The following is a 22,513-nucleotide window of genomic DNA, read 5'->3' as shown; positions in this document are numbered from 1 at the left end:
AACTGTCCAGCATGTTTATCCAGCGCTCAGGCTGACTCATGTCAGTTCAGCATTTGTCTGTGCAGCCATCTACTGCACAAAACCAAAACACTGATCGCAAAAGCCTGGAAGCCTTTTTATTTAATTACCATTCATCTAATCAAGATCAACTGAGCTCCTTTAATGCCCACAGTTTGAGCAACTGTGCTGTGTTGTCTGTACCAGTGTACGGTTGTGTTAGTACACACATATGGCAGCATATCTCTGCATATATGCGAGCGTGAGCTGTGTGTTGTGCCTAGCTAATGAGGATATACAGAACATCAGAGCGGGCACCATGCCAAGTGGGATGGTAGAGGCTCAGTGCTCCTTCGTCCTCTAATGCAGGACGTTCCTGAGAGAGTGGGAGGATGAAAGCTTGTGTGATAAAGTCACCATGGTGCTTTTAAGAGGATCAGTAAGAATGGACGTGAGTTAGACAAGCAGTCAGTCGGGGAATTCTTCACTCTGCCATCTATTGTGGCTTACTTCCTCCATCAGCGCCACCGCTCCTCCCCCTCTTTAACCACCACCTCCACCTCCTTACTCCCCTTATTGAAATTCTGCCTGGCACACAGACTCTGTCCATTCTTGGCACAAAGCTCAGAGAGCGAAAGAGAGAGAAACACACAAGAACCTGTACCAATGGTGTGGTGCCCCGTCCGTTGTGTCTGTGCCAAACATTCATTCTGTCTCGCGGACCGAGGGACCAGGCGAGCCAATAGGTGTTTTCCTGCCTCTGCTTCCTGCGATAATCTGCTCCAATTTTGAGGACTTTTGTTGGCAACTGGGTATGCTGCGAGTGTTCTGAGATTCGATAATTAACCCGCGTGTTTACGTTGTTTGCATCGGACAAGGAATAAATCGCCCGGTGGGGGACAAAGTCTGAATCCTCCCGTCAGTGGAGGAGAGGAGCTAAGGCTGGTTTCCATTATATTCTTAATCCTTTTTTTCACGTGGGTTTCTGTTTGTTTTAATGTGGAGACGTGAAGTTTGTAAAACCTGGTTCCCTTTGCTCGCCGTTTTAATGGCGTTTGCTCTTTGTTTGACATCGACATGTTTAGAAAGAAAGAAGAGAGGACAAAATGAGTGGGCACGGCGTGGTCAATATGTCCATTAAAACATTAAACCATCCATTCTGATTTTAGTCTGCGGTCCACAAAAGTCCACTTTGGCTTCTTTCTAAAAACACAATGAAGGCAAAGTGTTTCTTAAAAAGGCCTCCCAGTTTAGTAACTGGTATAAAAAGACTTGATGTTGAAATTTTATTCTGTGGGCTTTATAGAGAAAAGTGATGCCAAAGAGCTCAAACTGTCAGAGGCTTTTGGAAACCTCGAAATACACGTGTGACTGTCACCCAGAGAAGGATGACAAGGCCGAAGCAGGAAATCGCCTCCAGAAAAACACATCCTGGTTGGTCACAGCAGAGTCGTGTTATCAGAGGGTACGAGTGGACAAGGCCCACGTTTCTTGGCTTACACTGAAACCGCCGCTGTGAATTTACAAACATTCAGCCGTGATTCTGCTGTGACAGATGCACAGTCTGTCTGATAGGCAGATGGGATTAGCTCAGAAGGCCAGATTTCTCCAAGTTCCTCCAGCTGCCCCGCAGACGAGAGCTGCGTTTATTTTCAAGAAAAAGTTATCGGGCCAGCCGGGACATACGTACCTGCTGTAAGCGCCACGGAAAATATCTGCGCCCGGCACGTGACTGACCGCGTCGACTCCGGTTTTGCACAATTAACCCAGAAAGCACAGAACTCCCCACCAGCATTTATTGTGTGCATGTTTTCCTACTCGGATGTCTTGTTAAATCTTCGTTAACTTGACCCATTTCTCCGAGAGCACTGTGTCGTATCAGCCTCGTCCTCCGAACGCGGCTGCAGTCGGGGGACGTTTCTTGGCGACTAAGCAGAGCCCATAGATCTGTCACTGGCGTGGTGACAGAGTCGGGCGTCACGCCAGCGCACCCCCACCCATTCTGTCTGTCTGGTCTTCTGTAGTCAGTCTAGCAGGGTCTACTGCATGCTAACTATAGGCTGGTCTGGACCAAGTCTCAGGGGTCGTGGCTGTATGCTAATTTATGCAGGCGGTGTACCTTCTAACCTCATCTCTGTTAGTCTGAGGCCCCGGCCTGGCGTTTGTCTGCCACTCATTAACCCCGCAGTTACTGGCATGTCAACCTGATGTGCACGGAGCTAATCTTTATCTCATGTTTAGCAATAGTTTGACTGGTAATGGCTGAAGGAGAAGCAACGACTTCCCAAATGAATCAAACTTTAACAGAGCAAAATGCCTGCCCGCTCTGTGAGGGTGCTACTGAAACATTACACGGACAGAAACATGCTGCACGCGGTCGTGGCTTCGTCCAGCTGCCTGATAAGTAAAGTTAGAGTTTCCCTCTCGCTCCGTGATAGAGTGTCGTCTGGCTCTTTTGGCTTCGCCTTAGTGTTGGCACAGGACTGACTCTCCATCACTCCTGATAGAACAGCTGTGCTTTCTTCATCACGATGCAGCAAGCTCACGAAAAACCTAAAAGGTAGACCCTTACAGTGTTTTAAAGCAGACCTAAAATGGCCGATGTGCAAGACGCCATTTTGTGTTTCGTTGTTGTGTTTTGGGGGGCAGAATCCCAGCTTTGTATTCAATGAGAGGCAGCTGGTGGAAGCCATATTTGCAGGCATCTGTGTGTGTACCTCCGTCTGAGGAGCAGCAGCCAGCCTGCACAGGGATAGCCGCTGCAATGAGCTCAGTTTTTGGCGAAAACGGAGGATTCCTGGCACAGAATCGAGCAGCTCGCTTTTTTTCTCTCTTTCGATCACATGCCAGAGTCTCAGGAAGCCAGTGAGTTGTTTGTTGGGCTTTCACACATTAGTGCTCTCACTTTCCGTCGTCCACTCACCGTTAAAATGATTTGCCTCTGATTTATTTTAGCGGACCGTGTTTCTTAAAGACGTTACAGAAAAACGGGGTCGATCGTGAGGATCTTCTTTTGTTTAGAAGCGATAAATGTTTCTCCAAATCTTGGCAGTTGAAGACTTGTTGGCGTGAGGCGTGAGCACTTTCACTCGTGACTTTGAGCCGTACCTATTTTAAACCAAATAAAACAGACACGGAGAACAAAAGCAAAAATGCAACGAGGCTGCTTTTTGCAGAGGTTGAATTTCAACACGTCACTCGAAGATATTGTGAAAAATGTAACTTTTAAAAGTACACGAGAATAAAACTTGAATAACCAGATGATTTCAGTGAGTTAGTTAATATTATTGAGCGCTTTCTTTCTTTGTGCCGTTGCAGGAAGGATACCTTTGCGGATCTTCGATGTTGAAGCAACGTGGATGCTGTCCTTGGAGCTGAGGTAGTAGATTGAATAGTTGTGGGGTTGTGTAACCTCTTTTTTAAATAACTATACAATCTACTGTCTTTCCCAAGAGACAGCCGAGTCAGCCGCTCGCCGACTGCCGTCTCCAAGCAAAAACACGAGCTTTCAGCAGTCTTATTCTTGTTTTCACGCCGAGCAGGTAAATAGGCCCAACATTTTTAGAAAGGTGAACCTGGGGTGTGTTTGACTTGGGCTCTGACAGGGTGAGGTAGTAGGTTGTATAGTTTGGTGGGTGGGACTGCACCCTGCTCAGGTGATAACTATACAGTCTATTGCCTTCCCTGAGGAGCTCGCTGCACACTGAGGAACATACAACACATGCTCATGGCTCAAGTATGACGTTTATTGCCAGATATAATAAAAAAGGAGGAGGAAGACACGCAGCATGATTAGTGTTGAATTGACTGGAAGTGTTAACTTATGTGCTTTTAAAAGATGTACATTTTAATAAAGTCACATTTGTCTTAAATAAGTTGTCCAAAAATCAGTGAATGGCAGCTTGAAATTATTTGTCACACACTGCAGTTGTGATTGTCGTCGAACAGGAGCTGTGCCGATGGTTAGTGTGTGCCGCCCTCTAGTGGAGACACAGGAAATTGCTATCTGTAGAATAAAGTTTGCACAAATATCCATAAATGGAAATTACACTCAACTGGCTTCTTTCCCCAGTCTATGTGATTCGCTTTAATAAAGCTTTACATGATGGTTGAACACAGACTCTATGAGCAGATACAAACTTCCTGACAAAGTCCAAAAGGCCCCTTATTGGAGACTGCTTTTCCATCTTTATCCAGATGTGTATGTTAATGGCTCAGCTGCATGTTAATGATCTGCGAACCTGCTTTTTCCCGATGGCAACAGTTTAACCACGCAAGGAAGCGCCTCCATAATTGACCGTAGGCCTGCTGGATCTTTGGAATGCGACAGGCATAGATCACAGGGTTGACTGCTGAGTTGGCGTGAGACAGGAGAATACCTGGAACATTTGGATTGGCTAGTGTTACATTTCACAGCAAGTGGTGTTAATGAGTCACATGCTCTCGAATATTTAACAACCAGCTGCAAACTGCGTAAGGGCTAGAAAAAGTACTGTCACCTGCCTGTATAGAGCGTTCCCTGTGTGACAGCCTGAGGGCCTTGAAACAACAGCAGACAGTTCATCAGGTGGAGAGGAATCCAGCAGCCAGCAAACAAGATGAGGACGAGAGCCAGGGAGCAGGCCAGCCTCTTCTCCCTGAGCAGAGAGGCCCGGGACTGAGGGCAGCTGTCCTTTAGACGTCCCTGTAGGCTCCAAAAGATTCGAGTGTAGAGGAGGGTCATGACCAGCAGGGGTGCCATGACACATCCGAGAAAGTTGAAGTAGACCATGAAAGGGAGGGAGATAACTGAGAGGAAAGTGCACGGCGGACGGATGAAAGAAGTGGAAGATGTGTTGGTAGAATCAGATGCTGGGGAGGAGTAATTGTGCCAGCCGAATAGAGGAGTGAAGCCAAGGAGACATGAAAGCATCCAGCAAACAGACACGCCGATCCATGTGTGCCTTTGTGTGGCCAAGGCTTTGTATCTGAAAGAGGGATAAAGCACAATAAAAGGGAAAACCTGAAAATATCACAGTGTTCACTCACAAAACAGGAGACCCAGAGTTCACCTCACCTGAGTGGTGTGTGCAACCGCAGGTATCGGTCCACAGCAATTGCTAGCAGTGACAGCACAGATGCCTGCGTCAACACCAGCACAACACAGCTGAGAAGCAGGCACAACTCAGGGATTAGACTCACCCAGCCATCCAATAATACTGCAAGGGGCACAGCGGCCACACCCACAAGGAAGTCAGCCACTGCCAAGGACACGAGGAAGCAGAATGTTGGTTCCCGAAGGGAATCCCGGATACCGAAACACACAGCACACATCACCAACACGTTACCAAAGCAACATGCTGCAGCAATAAGCACTTCCAGTACTGTGTAGGCCACCCAGCTCCATTCAGCCATTAGAGCAAGACAACCAGAAGCTGTTACGAATGACAGAACGAGTTTCCTCGAAGGCAGCTGAGTAACATCCAACACATTCGATGGTTTGTCTCTTGTTGCTTTTGGCTTCAATTTAGCAACAAAGGCACTGAGCTGACACTTTTTATATGCGAACATGCATGCGCTTGTACGTGCACGAACAACAGGCATGCACTCCATGGAGACGCCATCTGTATTTCATCAGTAAGTGAAGAGCCTTTCCCTACTCCCAATAATGTAAATGTGGCTTTTCCACAAAAGGGGTGTGTTTCGTGCTGTGGGGGGTGAAGGAAAGTTGGAGTTGCAGCAAGATGACATTTAAAAGTTCTGTTACGACAAGTCCAAGTAGAGATGTGTCCTCAGCAACACGTATCAAATGAATCAAAAGCGAAAGCTTTCATGCAAACAAAAGTCCCATAAAGACAAAGGTTTTTAATGACATATAATGGTTATGTTTATTACCTGACTGAATTTCTATTACAGTTGCATTTTACTCTGAGCCTTACAGCTTAAGGATAAAAATCACTAGTCTTTACTAGTGGAGAGAATGATCTACAAGAGTAGATCTTAGTTTTGACTGTTAAATTTTAAGCCACGAGGTACTTGGTAACCGCAGTAAAGGAAACGTGGATTTCAGGAAAAGGTAGAATTTCTTTTCTGCCTTTCTTTTGGAATGAAAGTATCGAAACAGGTCAAAATCATACAGAAATACAATACATGATACACCAATGAGTCACTTTTACTACCTGACATTGCAAATGTGGCACGAAGAAACTACTGGAACAAAACCTGTGAGTGTGTTCTATAAATCAAGTACTAGTACAATAGTACAATAGGTACTATTGTTTATTTAACTTGGGATTGACACTCAGTTTGGCAGCTTTATAGAAAAAAAAGTCTACTTCTCATCAAAGTTAGGGTGTGTATCTGTGTGTGCTCGCTTCTGTGTGTGCAAACTCTTTAGATGTTACTGATTAACACGTCTGTTTTTAGTGGCGGTTTTTCCCTGCATGCTCACTTTGCATACAATTTTGGCTGTGGGTGCAGGTCTGTCCGTCCATGTCTGTGTTTATTTGAGCCACATGCACTGTGCGGGTTATCTTTACCATTTTACACACACACACAAGCATATAGTCAGATGTTCTGAAAATATGTGCAGATTTATTTTATCATAAAAAAGACATTTTTGACACAAACAGATCATGTTTTCTTAACCAAAATGAAGAAGATGATTGTAAACTGTATCTGCTAAATATCTGCGATACAGAATCACACACAAAGAAGAGAAATATGCTACTTTTATTTGAAGGATTTAAGTTCTACTTATAAAGTAGATGTTCTACAATAACCTTTTCGATTTACATGATAAAAGCCAGATCACCTCTCCCACCTAGCCTGTACCTGAAGTTTGCATTTACAGTTCTTCCCCTCACACTGAATACAATGTGGGTCTGTATGTATAACTGACTCTGAGCTACGGTGCATCCGCTTCTGGCTTTCAAATACTCAGTATTCATTTGTTATTCAAAATGCCACAGAACTATAATAAGCAGACACGAGATTCATGGGACACCCAAAGTGATTTCCCTTGACATCCTTTGTCCTTATTCTATTTCTATGCTAACATAGACTCATTGTTTCTACTTTGTATTTGAGTCTCCCTGTAGACATTTTAGCGTCTTCTCATCAAAGCGGTAAGTGAGCTTCCGTTTAACTTTGTGAATCTCGCCTGTGCGAGAGTAGTTCCTTAGAGCCCGTGCCATCTTCTGGTACGTCATGGGCTTGCGATTCCCCTTTCGCCGACCCCACAGCTGGGCCAGGCTCTCCTTGTTTTGGGAAGAGAACTGAAATGTGCCAGAGGAGGACTGGACCCACCAGATGCAGCTACGCATCGATGGCGTCTGAAGCATCTCAAACAGGAACTGGAACAGCCGCTCCTTCCTCTTTCCTTAGGAGGAAAAAGGGGATGTAAATACAAATATGAGGTAACACTGTCTCATATGTGCGTGCATGAAAACAGAATGCTGTGTGGGAGACGTTTGGTATTTGTAGGCTGTTGAGAGTTTTAGTTCTTACACACATGTTCAAATGTGGTTCTGTCTATGTCTGTGTGTGTGTGTGTGTGTGTGTCTGTGTGTGTGTGTGTGTGTGTGTGTGTGTGTGTGTGTGTGTGTGTCTGTGTGTGTGTGTGTGTGTGTGTGTGTGTGTGTGTGTGTGTGTGTGTGCCACTCTACCTGACAGTGGTGCAAGAGGCAGGGGATCTCTGTCCTTCCTGCTCCCTGTGTCAGAGGATGGTGACGGCGAATCCTGGTACTGGGAGCTACTGGACTGGGAATCTGAGTCAATGTATCCAGATGCCTCATCGGAATATGCTATGTGTCCCTGTGGTGAACACACACACACACACACACACACACACACACACACACACACACACACACACACACACACACACACACACACACACACACACACACACACAGACAAAAACGTGTAACTATCTTTATAAATCATATACAACACCAATGAAATGGCTCATGTTAGTCTAAATTCTACTTCGAGTTGATCGTGCCTCTCACACAGTATGAAAAAGATAATTAAGGCTAAATTTACCAGGAAGTTGAGGTTCTTGAACTTACCCACTGGTTGTCATGGGGACTAGGCCAGGCTTGGGGCTGCTGTCTGTATTCCTCACTGTGAGAGCCACAGTGCCACTCATAAGCATGCTGACCTGACCAACTATTCTCTATAGAGAAACACAAAAGAGATACATGTAGAAATAATCCACACTCAGACACACTCTGGCATCTCTCTTATCTTCCCCCCCCGGCCATCATTACCATCATGACACTAACCTATAATTCTGCTGCCTTGGTGGGAGTGTATATGTTGCCCCATTGAGGTCAGAGGTGATGCAGGCGTGTGTGCAGGCTGGACCTCCAGTGAATGCTCCTGCAGGTACTCCTCGATGACTTCCAGGTCAACCTCAGGGCAGGAGGAAGGAGCCACTCCACTCCAGGCTCCCCTGCCTCCACTTAGCTTGAGCTCGGTTGCATAAGCCATCTGACACACACACACGGCAGGACATAATGAACATTTGCATTTGTTGTATCTATTGTCAGTGATAGCCTGAGGCGTTACTATGACACATAACACCCATTTTGTTTTGTTTTCTTTCTTTCTTCTCATGAAGCCCATTGATGTTCTGTTGTGTGCCACTGTTGTGCTGTGATGCACACAGTGAATGATTTTGCTATCTGAAGATCACTGACGGACACATTCATCAATTTTGAATGAGCCTCGTTCTGTTTAGAGCCCTAAAAAAGGAGCACAGCTCATTGTTATAATAGGATTAATTTAAATAGCACACATTTGCAAAACTTAATCTCGCACCAATGAAATGAATTTGATCCTAGCTCTGTGCTGAAGGGTTTGTGTTTTGGATAAGAGCCGAGGAACAACACTGCAAGCATGTGTATTTTAGTTTGACTGGCAAATTTATGCAAGTGTTTGTGTTTTCACGGCCACAGATAACATGCAGGTAACCGTACCATATGGCTTAGCTTTTCATAGCCCATTTTCCAGTAGCCTTTTACCCTCAGTCTATACATAGATGACATGGTAATATTTAAGACCACATTGTCACTCAGATCCAGTTATAAATATATAAATATGCCTTTCCTTCCTTCACACAATGCCCAACAAAAAAATAGAGAAAGTATCAAAAAAATCTGATCAAACTCACCGTCTCCATTTCTGTCAGCATACCAAAAGGATGATCTGGAAAGAGAAGACGACCTCATCAGTTGAGCCAGTGGTCAAAACTTTGTCAAACATGAACTGAGAAGTGAAAGAAGCCGTCACACATAAACTCAACAGCACTTCTCTAACTTATCAGACACCATCATATGAAAAGAAACGACAAAAAAGCTGACTTGAGCGAATAAGCACAGCAAAGATCGACGTACCCGTCGAAGGCGCACTCCTGCGTGTGGTGCAGTAAAGTAATATCCTCAGGCATTAAAAGGCGGAGATGTCAGAATGTGAATGCTCACCTGTGTGATGTTCCACCTGGATGTCATCTCTCTTATACTCTATCCACACATGCCCTCCTCCCCCTCTCATTGGCCAGTGAGGGCTGTCAAAAGGGGGGAGTGGTTTATTTTGCCTATCTATTGTCTCTTCATACAATGTAATTTTTACGTTAGTATTATCCAAAGTGCTACTGTACAGTCACTGGTTTTATAATTGTTTTCAGATGTACAGACGTTTAAATGTCAGCAATAAAGTTTGTCCTGTTTTTGGAGATTGTCAGTGTTTCACATTTTAAGGGAGTCAAAGCCTGCGGTGTGCCTGTGGTTTCTTATCATTTCATTTGGCACAGACGAGGTGCCATGGAGGACAATAATGTGGCCATATTATTTTGATTTTATATTTCTGTTGAGGTCAAACATGAAACTCATATGAGTAGGTTAAAAAATATGATCTGATATATATATATATATGATAAATATGATGAGTGATGGGTATTTTACACATTATATTTGTTGCAGAAAAACAGATTCTCTAGAGCACAGTAACATGTAGATGTAAGTACATCTAAGGATATTTAGACATTTGTACTGTACCCTAATTTCAGAACTATGACTCACATTAAAACTTATTTGCAGACGTTTTGTATTTACAGCATTCGTTATGTTAAAACTGGGCATTTGCATAAAATCAAGTGAGAGAAGAGTGAAGGCATGCTCTCTATGCAAGGTCCGTCTCCAGGAAAAATAATCCTCGGGAATATCATACTTCCAATGCCTAAATGCCAGGATTTAATTATCAATGCTTGGAGTTAAAAAGAGTAAAAAATTCTTAAAACACTTAAAAGACTTTACACATCCTCAGGACAATGCAGTTAAGGTAAAATGTGCTGTAAAAGTAAAATGTTACAACTCATCTGTGTCACAGATAATCCGCTGGTTTCACTTAACCACAAAGTTGTAACTGTAACTGTAATCTGAAATTATTTGTCATCACAGTGATAATGAATGCTCCTACACAATGACATTGTTCTTCATAAACCATTGCAGGGAAGCAAACAGCGGCAGGCATTACATCACCCCGCAGGTTTAGAAAACAGCGTCATTCATAGGTGGCTTTTGATGTGCGCTGCATTGTGGCTGCTTCCTTTTTTGTGCTGTTTTTGTTGTGTGTGTGTTTTTTTAAATTTCAGGCGTAGATTCCTGGACGCAACATGTGTTGTAGCGCAACATGTGCTTTCTTTCGCACGATGTATATAGGAGAGGGATTTCCCCAAAGCTTTTTTTTGATCTGTGACAACAAACCTGTCAACCTCTTAGAGTCTGCTGCGTGCACTGTCAGGTTCGCTACAACAGTCTGAGTGGTCAAACGAACCAAGTTAAGAGTAGATAATATTAAAGCAGATAGTGCCTTTATTCCAGTGCTATTTTGTGTGTGTGTCTGTGTGTTTAACCTGTGTTCATTTGAGGTCCCGCAAACAGTCCAGTAGGACACGAAACTCTTTTTCTAGTGGCGAGTAAACAGGAGTGTCAGCGATTCTTTATGTTAACCAAATGTTAAACTGATGAACTTTTTACAGTGTAGTTCTGCAAGGCATGCTGGGACATGATGAGCATCTACATCCAAAAAAAGCACGAAGCAAAGCAGCAAACTGTGTTATCAAAGGCCACTGACTCATGATAAGCACTGTCGTAACAAATCCAGCCGATTGCCTGCTTGGATGAATGATATATGGTGCATATGAAGCCGTAGAAGCAGTGGGTATCACAGCACGATAAAAACACCGGGAATCTGGACAATAACTTTATAGCGTGTCATCGATCTGTGTACATGTTCAGTACACTGAAATATTACCACAGGCACATTCCCTGTAAATGATCAGGGTACACAGGGATCATGGTGATTGAGGGTCATTATGTCATAGTGAACGAGCAAACACTTGGTTGGCTTTCAGAGTCAGAAACGTCTTAACTAAAGATATCTGCAGTCAGATGTTTCTGCTGCTTAAATCCAGAGCGATGGTCCAACACCAGGGGTGTCAAACAGTCCTCGAGGGAGCTCTTTACACGCGTCCCTGCTGCAGCACACTGAATAAAATTAGGGCATTAGCCAGACTGCAGAACTTGACTGCTTGCTGATGTGGCCATTCAGCCATTGATTCCTGTTACAGCATCTCATGAGTGAATGAACATAAACATAAACATGCAATAAAAGTACTTTTAGAAGTACATTTTTCCAAACACTTACATTTACTTACATTTATTTAGATTTACTTGAGTATTGTTAGGGGTCGCCACCTCAGCATGCAGTCAAGTTCTATAGTTTTGCTAATGACCTGTTTATTTTATTCAGGTGTGTTGCAGCAGGGACACGTGCATGTTTTAAATTAATAGTGAATCAGTCCAGAAAAACCTGTCCAGCAAGGGGGAGCCATATCTTCTTTGAAAGATCAGCAGTATTTCTCGTACCTAACGCACGTGATCCCAATTTTTTTTAACTCTCAGGATGCTGACAGTATATTCCATATATTATATTAAAGTACAACCACAAGTGAGAAAGAAACGACAGAGTAGGCTGTGGTCTTTATAATGAAGAAGGATATATGAGGAATATTTGCTTACAGATCCCATGACCAGTATCATAATATCATAATTCTTTTTTTATGAACCTTCAGTTTCAGGAGGTCTCAGTTACACAAATACCATAGTAAGGATTGTTGCATGAAACTGATACCTACCTACCTACCTATCTATCTATCTATCTATCTATCTATCTATCTATCTATCTATCTATCTATCTATCTATCTATCTATCTATCTATCTATCTATCTATCTATCTATCTATCTCACAAAAAAGTTTTCCATTATATGTAAGAGTTCATGTACCAATTAAAACAAACTTTCATGCAATTTCCTAAAAAGATAAAATAACCAGGTAATTGTATTTTTTATAAGGTCAAAGTTCATCTCAGGAGGGGCGCACACTGATTCAGTTTTACTCAGCTATACTCTCATCAATCAACCAAATGATTGATGAGAGTATAACTTATACCTGTGACACTTTTATTTTTCCACGTTTCATGTGTTTGGCAGCTGCACCCTGAGATAAATGCTTAGAGTTTAAGTCAGTTAAAGTCAGAAATGCAGGTTTTCAGGCACTCAAATAATCGAGCTGAGAGGAAAACAAGCTGCCTAATTGTTGACAGATGTTGCATCATTTTTATACAAAAAAACCACCCATGTCTTCATACAAAATTTGAAATTACAGCAACAACCAAAAACAAAAAAAAAAAACAGCTTGCAGATTCGGGGGGTTGCTTTGCAACATGTGGTCAACATATGAAAGTCTATATTTCACTCAGAGACACAAACCAAGTAATTTTGATGCCAAAAGCTAAAGAAGGAAAGAAAAGGAAAAGTCAGCTGTACAGATTTGAAAGTGTTCTGTTGTAGCTCTTGGCACAAAGAGCAGATAAGAGCAATCGCCAGGTCAGATTTGCTTTACCCCGTCTGCATCCATAACATTGCACAAATGTGTGTTAAAGACGTGTCAGCATCCACAGTAGTACCAAGACATTACTGCTATCTGCAAGAACAGTTGTGCAAAAGTGTTGAATGAAATGTTTAAGGTTAGAAATAGTTGTAGCTGCAGTTGTAGGAATGATTCTTTGTCAAAATACCCACAAGAGCTTCACAAAAGGACTTGATAAACGTGTTCGGAAAAACCCTCAGCATTCAGTGTTACAGCTGACGGTTAGGGTTCTTAGAGGGCAGTCTGCACCTGGAGCATTCAGGCAAGGCGATAAGGCCAGAGAGACATTGGACCCTTGCACTCAGTAACACACACACACACACACACACACACACACACACACACACACACACTTGCACAGGTGGGTGAAATCTAAGAATTATTGCTTTACTAGAAAATGTAGGTGTTACAATTTGTGTTTTTGGACCTGAAATGTGTTACAGGAAACTGGAGTGGGAAAGCTAAATACGATGTGGCAATCCATCAATGTGCTCAAGAATTTACATCCAGGGGAGTCGTGCTTTAATCAGGGAATCGTTTCAAGAAGTGTTCGAGGCCAAACAAACTTAATTGATTACTTTTTCCTATCTCAAGAAGGCAGGTTAACCATCACTAGATTTATCTGCTGCACATAATCTTCTCCACTTTCCTAATTTCTTGGAAGTCAAAAAGATGATGATGACATTTTGCTGCTGTTGACATGCGTTTTCATATATTTCCCTGTTTCTTTCGTTGCTGTGCATTTGTAACGGTGTCCATGCGTGCGCGAGCGATTTAATCAACTAACCGCACTACGTCTGAGTCACTTGATGTTTAACGGTCAAAGAATAGCAGGTGAATTGTAAAACTGGCTTATGAATGCATGTGTATACACACACGCACACAAACACACATTCAACCACTTAATGACCATTAGTGTGCGAGGCCTTGAAGCAAAGGGGCTGTGTGCATGTCTGTGTGTGTGTGTGTGTGTGTGTGTGTGTGTGTGTGTGTCCAGGTGTAATAGGTTTACAGTTACAGCCAAACCCCTTAGATTAGTGAGCATACGCAAATCACCTTTACTCATGCAGGTTACTGGGAATTTCCCCAACGTCTACCCAAAAGTGTGTGTGTGCCAAGACATTAGTGACAGTGGGTGTTTTTTTCACAGTAGCAATCTTTCAGTGAACAAACACTAAACATAAACATGCGCTGAGTATGAGAGATGCTCACGATTTATTTACTGAAATCTAGCTGCTTCACAGGCATAAACACAAAAATCGTATTGTTTGATTTAAATGGTTTCATTTGTGTCGGACTAAACGTCTACCTAATAATGATTTGTGTCATCTGTAGTTAGGGAGCAACAGTTTGTTTTTTAAATTCTGCCTCGTGTTCACACCCATGGGCAGGGCCCTGAGTGTAGCCAGGTGATTCCAGTGAACAGTCTGGCAGGTGAGCAGGCAGGTGGACACCATGGTGTTGACATACTAACTGTGTATGAGAGACACTGGAAAGTATGCAAAACTTGAGGTTGATTCCTCTCTCACACACACACATACACACACCCCACCCAACACCATCACCTCCTCCACCTTTCAATTCGTTTCACACACTGTTGTCTGTCACTCTTGCGTTCTTGGTTAACACAAAGACAAAAGCTTTTTATTTATGTATTTCAGACGTTTCTGACAATCACTTGCGATTGTTTTGCCCAGATGTAGTTCATTATAACCACCTTGCAGCACGCAACTAAACGCATGCAGTTTGCAAATGGTCACCAGCAGTGCGGTGGTCAGATGGTGCAGAGGACAACATGCATTACTCATGTGGGAACGCTGGAGATAAGGAGAGGGATTGGGAACTCATGGAACTTTGCATTCCCACGGAAGATTGTTTGTGTCCTCCAGTAGGCCATCCGACAATCTGCGGTCTCAATAAACACTCATAAACCATCACACAGACACGCACACAACCCCACCGGCCTTATCGCAATAACACATAAACTCAAGTGTGAAGACGGTACATAAATCATCTGCTTTCACAGCCAGATAAGCACGGGCAAAGAAAGCTAGAGCGGGAGCGTAAAAGTTTTTATCACGCTCTGAAGATAAAGAAAAACATCTACACAAAATGTTCCAAAGAACACAATAAAGAGCCTGATGGTGTTTGATGAGCTATTCTGAAAGCAGCCCCTGTTGCACAGAGCAAAGCCCACACACTTCACACTTGGCGAAGCCATTCATATTGTCTCCGTGCTCAGTGTTCTCCTGCAGGAGGCCCACACCTCCACAGCTGTCACAAGGGCAGGGGAGGCGAAACAATAGCTGTCTTTTCTTTCCCTCCCTGAACTTGTCGCCTCATTTGCAAAAAGAATCACATGTAGCATCTGCCTCTTGCCATGTTTAGACTGTGCATGCATCTTCCAAAATATGGTGCCGTCTGATGTTTCATATTAAATACCATTTGTTTTTGTGAGTCCTTGGCTTCAGATCATGACGTGACATCAAAAATATTTGGTGTAGTTTGTTTTCCAGGTTTAAAGCCTTTTTTTAATGACTCTCTTTATGACCATAATTTACCATCTTCTGGTTATTTCCAGCCTCTCAAACTGGTTTCACAATGTGACAGCTCAGTGCACTTCAATGAACACTTTAGTCACCAGATCTGAATCCATTGTCTTTGTATGTGGCAGCATGTTAAGCATGCATGTGAAAAATCTGCACAAATTATGCAACGCTACCAAGTCAGCAGAATCTTAAAAGAAAAAACATCTCGAGATAAAGAAAGAGGAATAAAACACAAGTTACATCTTGGAAAAGAATCCAAAATTTCCAAAAGGGACGTGTTGAAACAACAGTCTCGACACTTTTATTCGATTAAGATTAAATCCATGGAAACAACATCCAGCTGGGTTTTTCTGCTGTGATTTCTGCACCTTTAGGACTGCCCAGTGGAGTCAGGATAATTGAGTCAGCATGCATGTACTGTACTCAGAAATCATGCAATTATGGCTTCCTCTTTCCAGAGAAGACAGTGTCATCGTCACAGTTACTCCTGGATATTTATCACTTCTCATCTGCGGTCAGCAGAAGTAATGACATGCAGTTTGGGCTGTGAAGTGCATGAGACTTCAAGCTCCTGTGGTTTCAGAATTTGCTGAAAGTGCAGTAACAGAATAATTCAGTCAAAGACAGTGTAGCCTCTGGAAGTTTTAAACCCGTCTGAGTGGAATTTCTGTGACTGTAAAGATTATTTACAATTATTTGACGTGTGGTTACTTATTAGTATTACAAATTGATCGTCGATGAGGAAGAACTTAAAGTGCATCTGCCGCAATCTGGAACTTGAATGGGGCTCTCCCATCAAAGACAGCCAATGTCAACTTCTACCTCAAATAATAACGACTACCGTTTGATGTTTTCCAGAGAAAAGGTCAATCACGCTACATATTCAGTTGCAACCTCAGCAAAAAAGGAAAAAACATTTCCCAAAGCTCTGGGTGAAAGGATTCTGACAAGAGAAAGTACATTTTAGGAAGAATGTAGGGAATTGGACGTCTTGCTGTATGCAGCAGATATCCTTTATTTATCATACTTATCACGGACCACTTTAGTTAAACGAAGGTTGGTATTTCCAGCTACAGAAAATTATGTGTGTCTGTTCTGAAAGCACATCCCTGCCCTTCTGTGTGCATAAATGGAGGGTGAGACAGAAAAGAACAGACATTAGTGGCACAGATACAACACTGATTCAGACTCAAGCATAACAAAAACTGGGCTGGAGGTGTTGCAAAGCAGCTTTGAGATTCATAGCAACTGTAAAGTAAATAGCACGCCATACGTGAAAGACAGCATTTGGATGGTATTTGAGCAAAGAGCTGATAAGAGATGTCATGTTGACAGTATATGCCATATTTGCTGCGTGTACATGTTTTCAGCAACAGCTTAAATCCCACCAGCTGTGTACATATGAACCATATGAGACGACAAGCACTTTAGAAAACCTTTTGCTGTGTTGTCGCAGTGTTACAGATCCATCAAAAGTATTTGAGCTTGTACTCCACTGTCCACATTGTTATTCATGACAAGCAGTGTTGGTCAAGTTACTTGAAAAAAGTAATCAGTAATTAATTACTGATTACTTCCCCCCAAAAGTAATCCAGTTACTTTACTGATTACTTATTTTCAAAAGTAATTAATTACTTAGTTACTTAGTTACTTTTTAAAAACACGATTTACAACCTGAAGAGGTGATAAAGCGATAGATCTTTCAGCCCAATTCTACTTTTTCTGCATAATCCATCATACAAAATGTAATCAAATGGAAAAGTCTCTTTTTTTTAAACTTGTTTTATTAGTTTTAATCTTTTAACTTTATGCATCAAGCAAAAATGAAATTATATTCAACATTCACTGACTGGAAGAAATTAGTTTAACATTTAAACCTATTTTCTGCACATTCCAGCTCATAAAATAAAATATTTTTTGTGTTTACACTCAGTCTTTCAAATAGATGCAAGTAAAACACAGCAGAAAATAAATAAAGTCAAAGACTCAGCGGTGCTGTTGCTCTATTTTCACCTGTAAAGCAGGAGTAGGGTAGGCGGAGGGTTACCCTGGTGCAGGTGTGCCGCGGTCAGTGGAAGGATACGGCAGTTTCTCTGTGAGTTTCCCATCAGTGCATCGTGTCATTAAACATGCATGTTGGAGGCTTAGTTCTGTCCGCGAAATCCTCACTGCTGACTCTCAAACCTTTTTTTTTTTTTTTTAAATGACATCAGAAACAGCAGTATGCGACATTACGTGATGGCAGAGCTTCAGTTCATCCTTTGTCATTTTTTTTTTTTTTTTTTTGATAAATAGGACAGGCGGAATGAATGAGAGAAAGAGGGGGAGAGAAAGAAAGAAAACCAAAGGGGAGAAGAGACGGTGAGAAGGGGGGGGAAGAGAGAGAAAAAAAAAAAGAACTCCTGGGTCACCTGTATGGAGAAAAAAAAAACAAACAAACAAAAAAAACAAACAGAGGAGACAGCAAACAACAAAGAGTAACATAATAATAGAGAAAACAAAGCACCATCACAATAAACTAGCTAGTCATAGATATCAATATTTACTAAGTAATAAACGATATTGTGCAGCACGCAAGATAGACAGCGCACAGTGTGCTTTGAGGCAGCAGCCAAGAAAGCTTTAGTCCGCGTCTGTGAATACCCATGTGTGCATACCTGTGTGGATCAGCATGCTTGCATTCCAAAGGTTTCTCCATGTAATGATCTGCTAGGGAGTGTGGGGGGGCCACAGCCCCGTCCTCCAGGGTGTGAAGCGGGTATGGAGGAGATCAAAACTCCAGACATCCAGAGGCCCCCAGAACACAAGAGACCAAGGAAGACCAACAGAGGGGCAGCCGCGCCACTGTCCCAGTAAGAGCTGAGGAGAGTCCCAGATGAGGGCTCGCCCAGCAGCCGCGGAGCAGAAGTCAGGGGGAGTTGCAGTGACGCGCCCGTGAGCTCCGCCGGCCCCCAGCTGCGCCTGAGTGACCGAGCCCCAGGCCGAGAGGCCGGGGGCACCCCACCTCCAAAGGGGCCCGAGCGAGCCCCAGGCCCCAGGCCCCGACAAGCGGCCGCCAAGGAGTGAGCCGGTGTGTACCCGGACGCCCACCCCCAGACACAAAGAACCACCAACACACCGACACCTGAGGGAGTCCGCCACCGGCAGGGGAAGTGGTGGTGGGTGGAGATAGGCCTCCAAACCTTGGAGGGCCTGAGGTGTCCCCAGAGAGGTGGCGTCTGATACCCAACCTGACATATAGACACAGACATACAGGCACACACAGACACAAACATCCATTCCCACCCTCATGCTCTCATATGCACTCACTCCACACTCAACCAACGTGGAGACAGACATAAAGAGACGTTGTACACACGATCACACTCCCCAAGCGTACTCTACAAACCGGGTCTAGGAACCCTTGCCCCTGGAGGGGGGAATTGCACCCAGACCCAGGTGGTGTTACCCTTTTCCCTGCGGTGGGGAGAGGCAGACCACCCCGACTCCGCAGCAGCAGGGAGGCCCCACACCCCAGACCGCAGTCGGACGGCCAACTCCTCCTACTAGCCCTCCCGCTCCAGCAGGCCGCAGAGAACGGGGGTGGGAGAAGACTCCAAACCTCCCTCCACCCGCTCATTGTAGTGTTGATGCATATGTGTTCTAAGGTGCAATTAAAACCCAGGAGGGCATGGAGCTACCTGCCATGGAGCAGCAGGTAAGCGCATAGTCCCTCCTGCTAGCCCTCAATGACTAAGTGTATTTAAAATTGAGAGGTGGGCAACGACGTCAGGGGTGAGGTGTACACCCTGATGGTGATTTGGACTCCGTGATTGTGCCCACCCCCAAGATCCTATATGTATGTGTAATGAGAGTGTGAATAATGTGAGTGTCTAAGTTGTGGGATAAAATTGAGGCAGAGGCTGCCTCTGGCCTTCTGGCTGCTGACTCTCAAACCTAGCAGTGAATTCTTTGACAACATTTCCAGTGGAGTTCAGTGAGCCTGTAATTAATTAATTTGTAACCATTCATACTCAGCTCCTGCTGGCCAGTGTGTCCAACAGAAGCAAAACCATTAAAACTAAGTGCAACCCTAGTTTCTTGTTGTGTTACTGCTCTCTGCTCTCTTTGAGCTGTGGGTATGGGGCAGGAAACAGTTTCTCTTAAAAGTATCTTCTACAGATACCCAAACGCACACAACCCAACACAACCCAACACACATTATGTTTTTCCACTTGTGTGCTGTCCTTTTATTTTTTATGTTTTCTAATATTTTCCCCATTTTCTTTCCCCCCTCTTTACCACTCCCATCCTCCCCACCTGTCAGCTGTGGAACTGCTAAATGACACATGTACTGATGTAAATAATAAAATAAAGTAAAATGAGACTAACATGAGGAACCTTTAGAAAGGTTATAGAGCAAATATCTTTAGCACTAAAGTGAGTTCAGATCCTGATTCCTTTTAAATGGTGGCCCACATACAGCCCACTTTAGTCTTTAGTCCAGTGAAACTCTCGTTTCTGTCAGTGTGGAGACGTTTCCTACACATTTAATCCCTGAGATATCTTCATGGGCAACAGTATGTCTCAGTTTTTCTGCATATTAAAGAAATGCAGCTGTACAAAAAATCAAAGAAATCTGTTAGCACGACTTCCTGGGCTTAAACTGTTTCTGGTGAACTCTTGTAAAAAACCTGAAATTTCTATATTACATTTTCTCGATTACTTAATTACTTTGGTTTAGCGTGGATGGCCAGGAGAGAGAGAAATGTGCCCTCACATTTTTGCAAAGGCATCCAGTGGGCCAGATGGGAATCTTTACTGGGCAAACTGTGGCCCCGGGCCTTATGTTTGACACCTGCGCTCTATAACAAACACCAAAACACTCAGGATGTTACACTCTCATCAGTCCCACCATAAACACTATCAGGTAGGAACCAAAATTAACGTTCATATGATGCTATAACGAATAAATACATACACAAAGTAAAATAAATAAAAACATAAATAAATAATGAAGTTAATTGTTGTGAATAATAACAAAGTAATTGATTATATAATAGTCAGTTATGCAAAGTCATAACATTGCGCAGCACAAAGTGATGTTCTGTTACATTAATAACTGCGGTTACATAAGTTTTATGGGTGCTTCAACATTTGTGTGACGCCATCAGCTGGTTGTGCAGCTCTTGACCTGCAGTGATGCTCTTCTGTCCTTTACCAGGAGATGGCGCCATTTTATCAGCCAATTCCCCAAATCCACTCTGGCTCCCGCGCAGCGGCACTAACAAAAACATAATTGCATGATTTAATACGATGATGGTAATCATGCTCTCAGCGATGATAAGCGTCATACCTCCCAGGTGCCTAATTTTGGTTTTAATAGCTATAATCTTTCACATGATCTGCGCCCTGCAGATGACTGGAATTCTATTATAATAGGGCCCCTCTCCCTTCATCTTTCCCTAAAATGTGTTGACGCTCCTGCGTGTCCTATCAAAGTTCTGCATGAATGAGACTCTGTGGAAACAGTCCAACACTTTGAGTCACTGTTAACATTCCATATCAGCCTCCCTCTACAGCTACACGACTGATACTATCACGCAAAACTGGGTAAGGCTACAAACGCAACACAAACATTCACGATTCACACGTCCATTCAGGACTATGAACACACACAATTAAACACAGTGCTGCGAATATAAACACACACAGACGTGCCAGAACCATCAGCAGTCCCTTTTTTCTGACGCCAATCAACATTTTATAGATAAAATTTACAGGTGCAGGAGTCAGACACACACACGCCTACAAACTCACTCAAAAACACATGGGTCTGATTGCAGCGCCAGTGGCATTGCTCAGAATAGCATCAAACAGAGAGCAGCGTCGTGCATGTGTGGACCTGTAGGCTTCAGTCAGCCCATTTCACCATATTAACCCTCGTATATCACACTGTCACTGAAGAGAGAATAAGCGAAGCAGAGATCAAACACCTGAGAAGCTTTGTCCTGGTACGACAGCGAGTCAAAGGGAGACATAACAAAGTGTTTGGGTGTAACACTTTTAAATGTACGTGTCCTCTTAAGAACAAGATCATGTTTTTGGAAAACAGGGTCGTTTTTACAAACAAACTGTACTCTGCACCCCTCATTTCTTCATATCGGTGCAGCGACTAATTGAAATGTGCAAACATAAACTTTAGGGATTCTTGGAGGACATCCACAGCTCATCTCTGGATCTTGGCTGCTTTTTGCTCTGGTCTCTGTCAAAATGATTTTCTTTAATACTGTTGAAGTCTGGGCTTTGGGGAATCCAATCAATGATTGATAGATAGTGTTCTGGTTTTCCTGCAGTGTGTTTGGGATCACTGTCATGCTGAAAAATAAAAACTCTGCCATATGGTATTTCATGGTGGATCAGAATCTAATAGTTCTTATAATTCCATCAATTTTGACAAAATCCACTGTCAGGAATGCAGCCCCAAACGATGATAGATCTCTGGAGACACTCATCCTTATACCTCTTTGATCATGATTTGAACCAGAACTTTAAAATTCGGATTCATCGCTCCGTAAGACCCGTGGCCACTGATTTTCAGTGCAGTTCTTGTGTAGTCTGGCATACCTCAACATTGTCTCCCCATTTCCCCTGCTTAAAAATGGCTTCTTGACATCCACCTTCCACCGAGACCATTTTGATGAGGCTTTGGTGAACAGCAGAGGGATCAACTGAACAGCCAGATGCATCTCTGAGGTGTTTTTGTGACAGGCCTAATGACATCATTTAAAATTGGTTCTTTGCCAAGTTGTTATACGTAGTCACGATGTGGTTTTATCCCTCGAGTTAGGTACAAATATTAAAGCCACACTAAAACATTTTGCTACTTTTCCTGTTTTTATTTTTTGGTAAGGAGATTTTTCTCACTGTCAGCAAGCCACAAATGCAGCTATTTTACACAGTTTTAACACTGGTGTAACGTGTGATATAAACACGTCAACCTTAGTACAAC

At 43.1% G+C, this 22,513-nt stretch overlaps 2 protein-coding genes across 3 annotated transcripts; both read right to left on the bottom strand.

The window, feature by feature from the left end:
- Positions 1 to 4,202: 4,202 nt before the first annotated feature.
- LOC146644554 (adenosine receptor A3) lies at positions 4,203 to 5,491 on the bottom strand. Its single transcript, XM_085394545.1, has 3 exons — positions 5,054 to 5,491; positions 4,501 to 4,964; positions 4,203 to 4,376 (listed from the first exon to the last, which is right to left on the bottom strand). The coding sequence occupies exons 1-3, from the start codon at positions 5,389 to 5,391 to the stop codon at positions 4,204 to 4,206; spliced, it is 975 nt and encodes a 324-aa protein (XP_085250671.1). The 5' UTR covers positions 5,392 to 5,491; the 3' UTR covers position 4,203.
- A 1,273-nt stretch (positions 5,492 to 6,764) lies between these two features.
- On the bottom strand, positions 6,765 to 9,459 carry LOC146644553 (uncharacterized). Of its 2 annotated transcripts, XM_085393925.1 has the most exons (6): positions 9,378 to 9,459; positions 9,155 to 9,189; positions 8,265 to 8,472; positions 8,049 to 8,155; positions 7,644 to 7,791; positions 6,765 to 7,357 (listed from the first exon to the last, which is right to left on the bottom strand). In XM_085393925.1, exons 2-6 carry the CDS (start codon positions 9,173 to 9,175, stop codon positions 7,050 to 7,052), a joined length of 792 nt encoding a protein of 263 aa, XP_085250051.1. In that variant the 5' UTR covers positions 9,176 to 9,189; positions 9,378 to 9,459; the 3' UTR covers positions 6,765 to 7,049. The 2 variants fall into 2 exon arrangements, with proteins under 2 accessions (XP_085250051.1, XP_085250052.1); XM_085393926.1 differs by lacking the exon at positions 9,378 to 9,459 and having other exon boundaries at positions 9,155 to 9,201.
- Positions 9,460 to 22,513: the final 13,054 nt, after the last annotated feature.

This window comes from Rhamphochromis longiceps, linkage group LG20, assembly GCF_057381845.1.
Source record: "Rhamphochromis longiceps isolate RC_006_pf linkage group LG20, R_longiceps_female_GT1.1, whole genome shotgun sequence".
Lineage (NCBI taxonomy): Eukaryota > Metazoa > Chordata > Actinopteri > Cichliformes > Cichlidae > Rhamphochromis > Rhamphochromis longiceps.
Note: the sequence above shows the minus strand (reverse complement) of the source record. Positions and strands in the feature narration are given on the sequence as shown.

Excerpts from the sequence above, each read along its gene's own strand:
- LOC146644554 (XM_085394545.1), bottom strand. The coding sequence starts at position 5,391 with ATGGCTGAATGGAGCTGGGTGGCCTACACAGTACTGGAAGTGCTTATT. Across the intron at positions 4,965-5,053 it reads CGGTTGCACACACCACTCAG|ATACAAAGCCTTGGCCACAC; the intron begins GTGAGGTGAACT and ends TCCCTCTTTCAG. Across the intron at positions 4,377-4,500 it reads ACAGGGAACGCTCTATACAG|GTATTCTCCTGTCTCACGCC; the intron begins GCAGGTGACAGT and ends CAAATGTTCCAG.
- LOC146644553 (XM_085393925.1), bottom strand. The coding sequence starts at position 9,175 with ATGCTGACAGAAATGGAGACG. Across the intron at positions 8,473-9,154 it reads TGCTGACAGAAATGGAGACG|ATGGCTTATGCAACCGAGCT; the intron begins GTGAGTTTGATC and ends TGTGTGTGTCAG. Across the intron at positions 8,156-8,264 it reads CCAAGGCAGCAGAATTATAG|AGAATAGTTGGTCAGGTCAG; the intron begins GTTAGTGTCATG and ends GTTTCTCTATAG.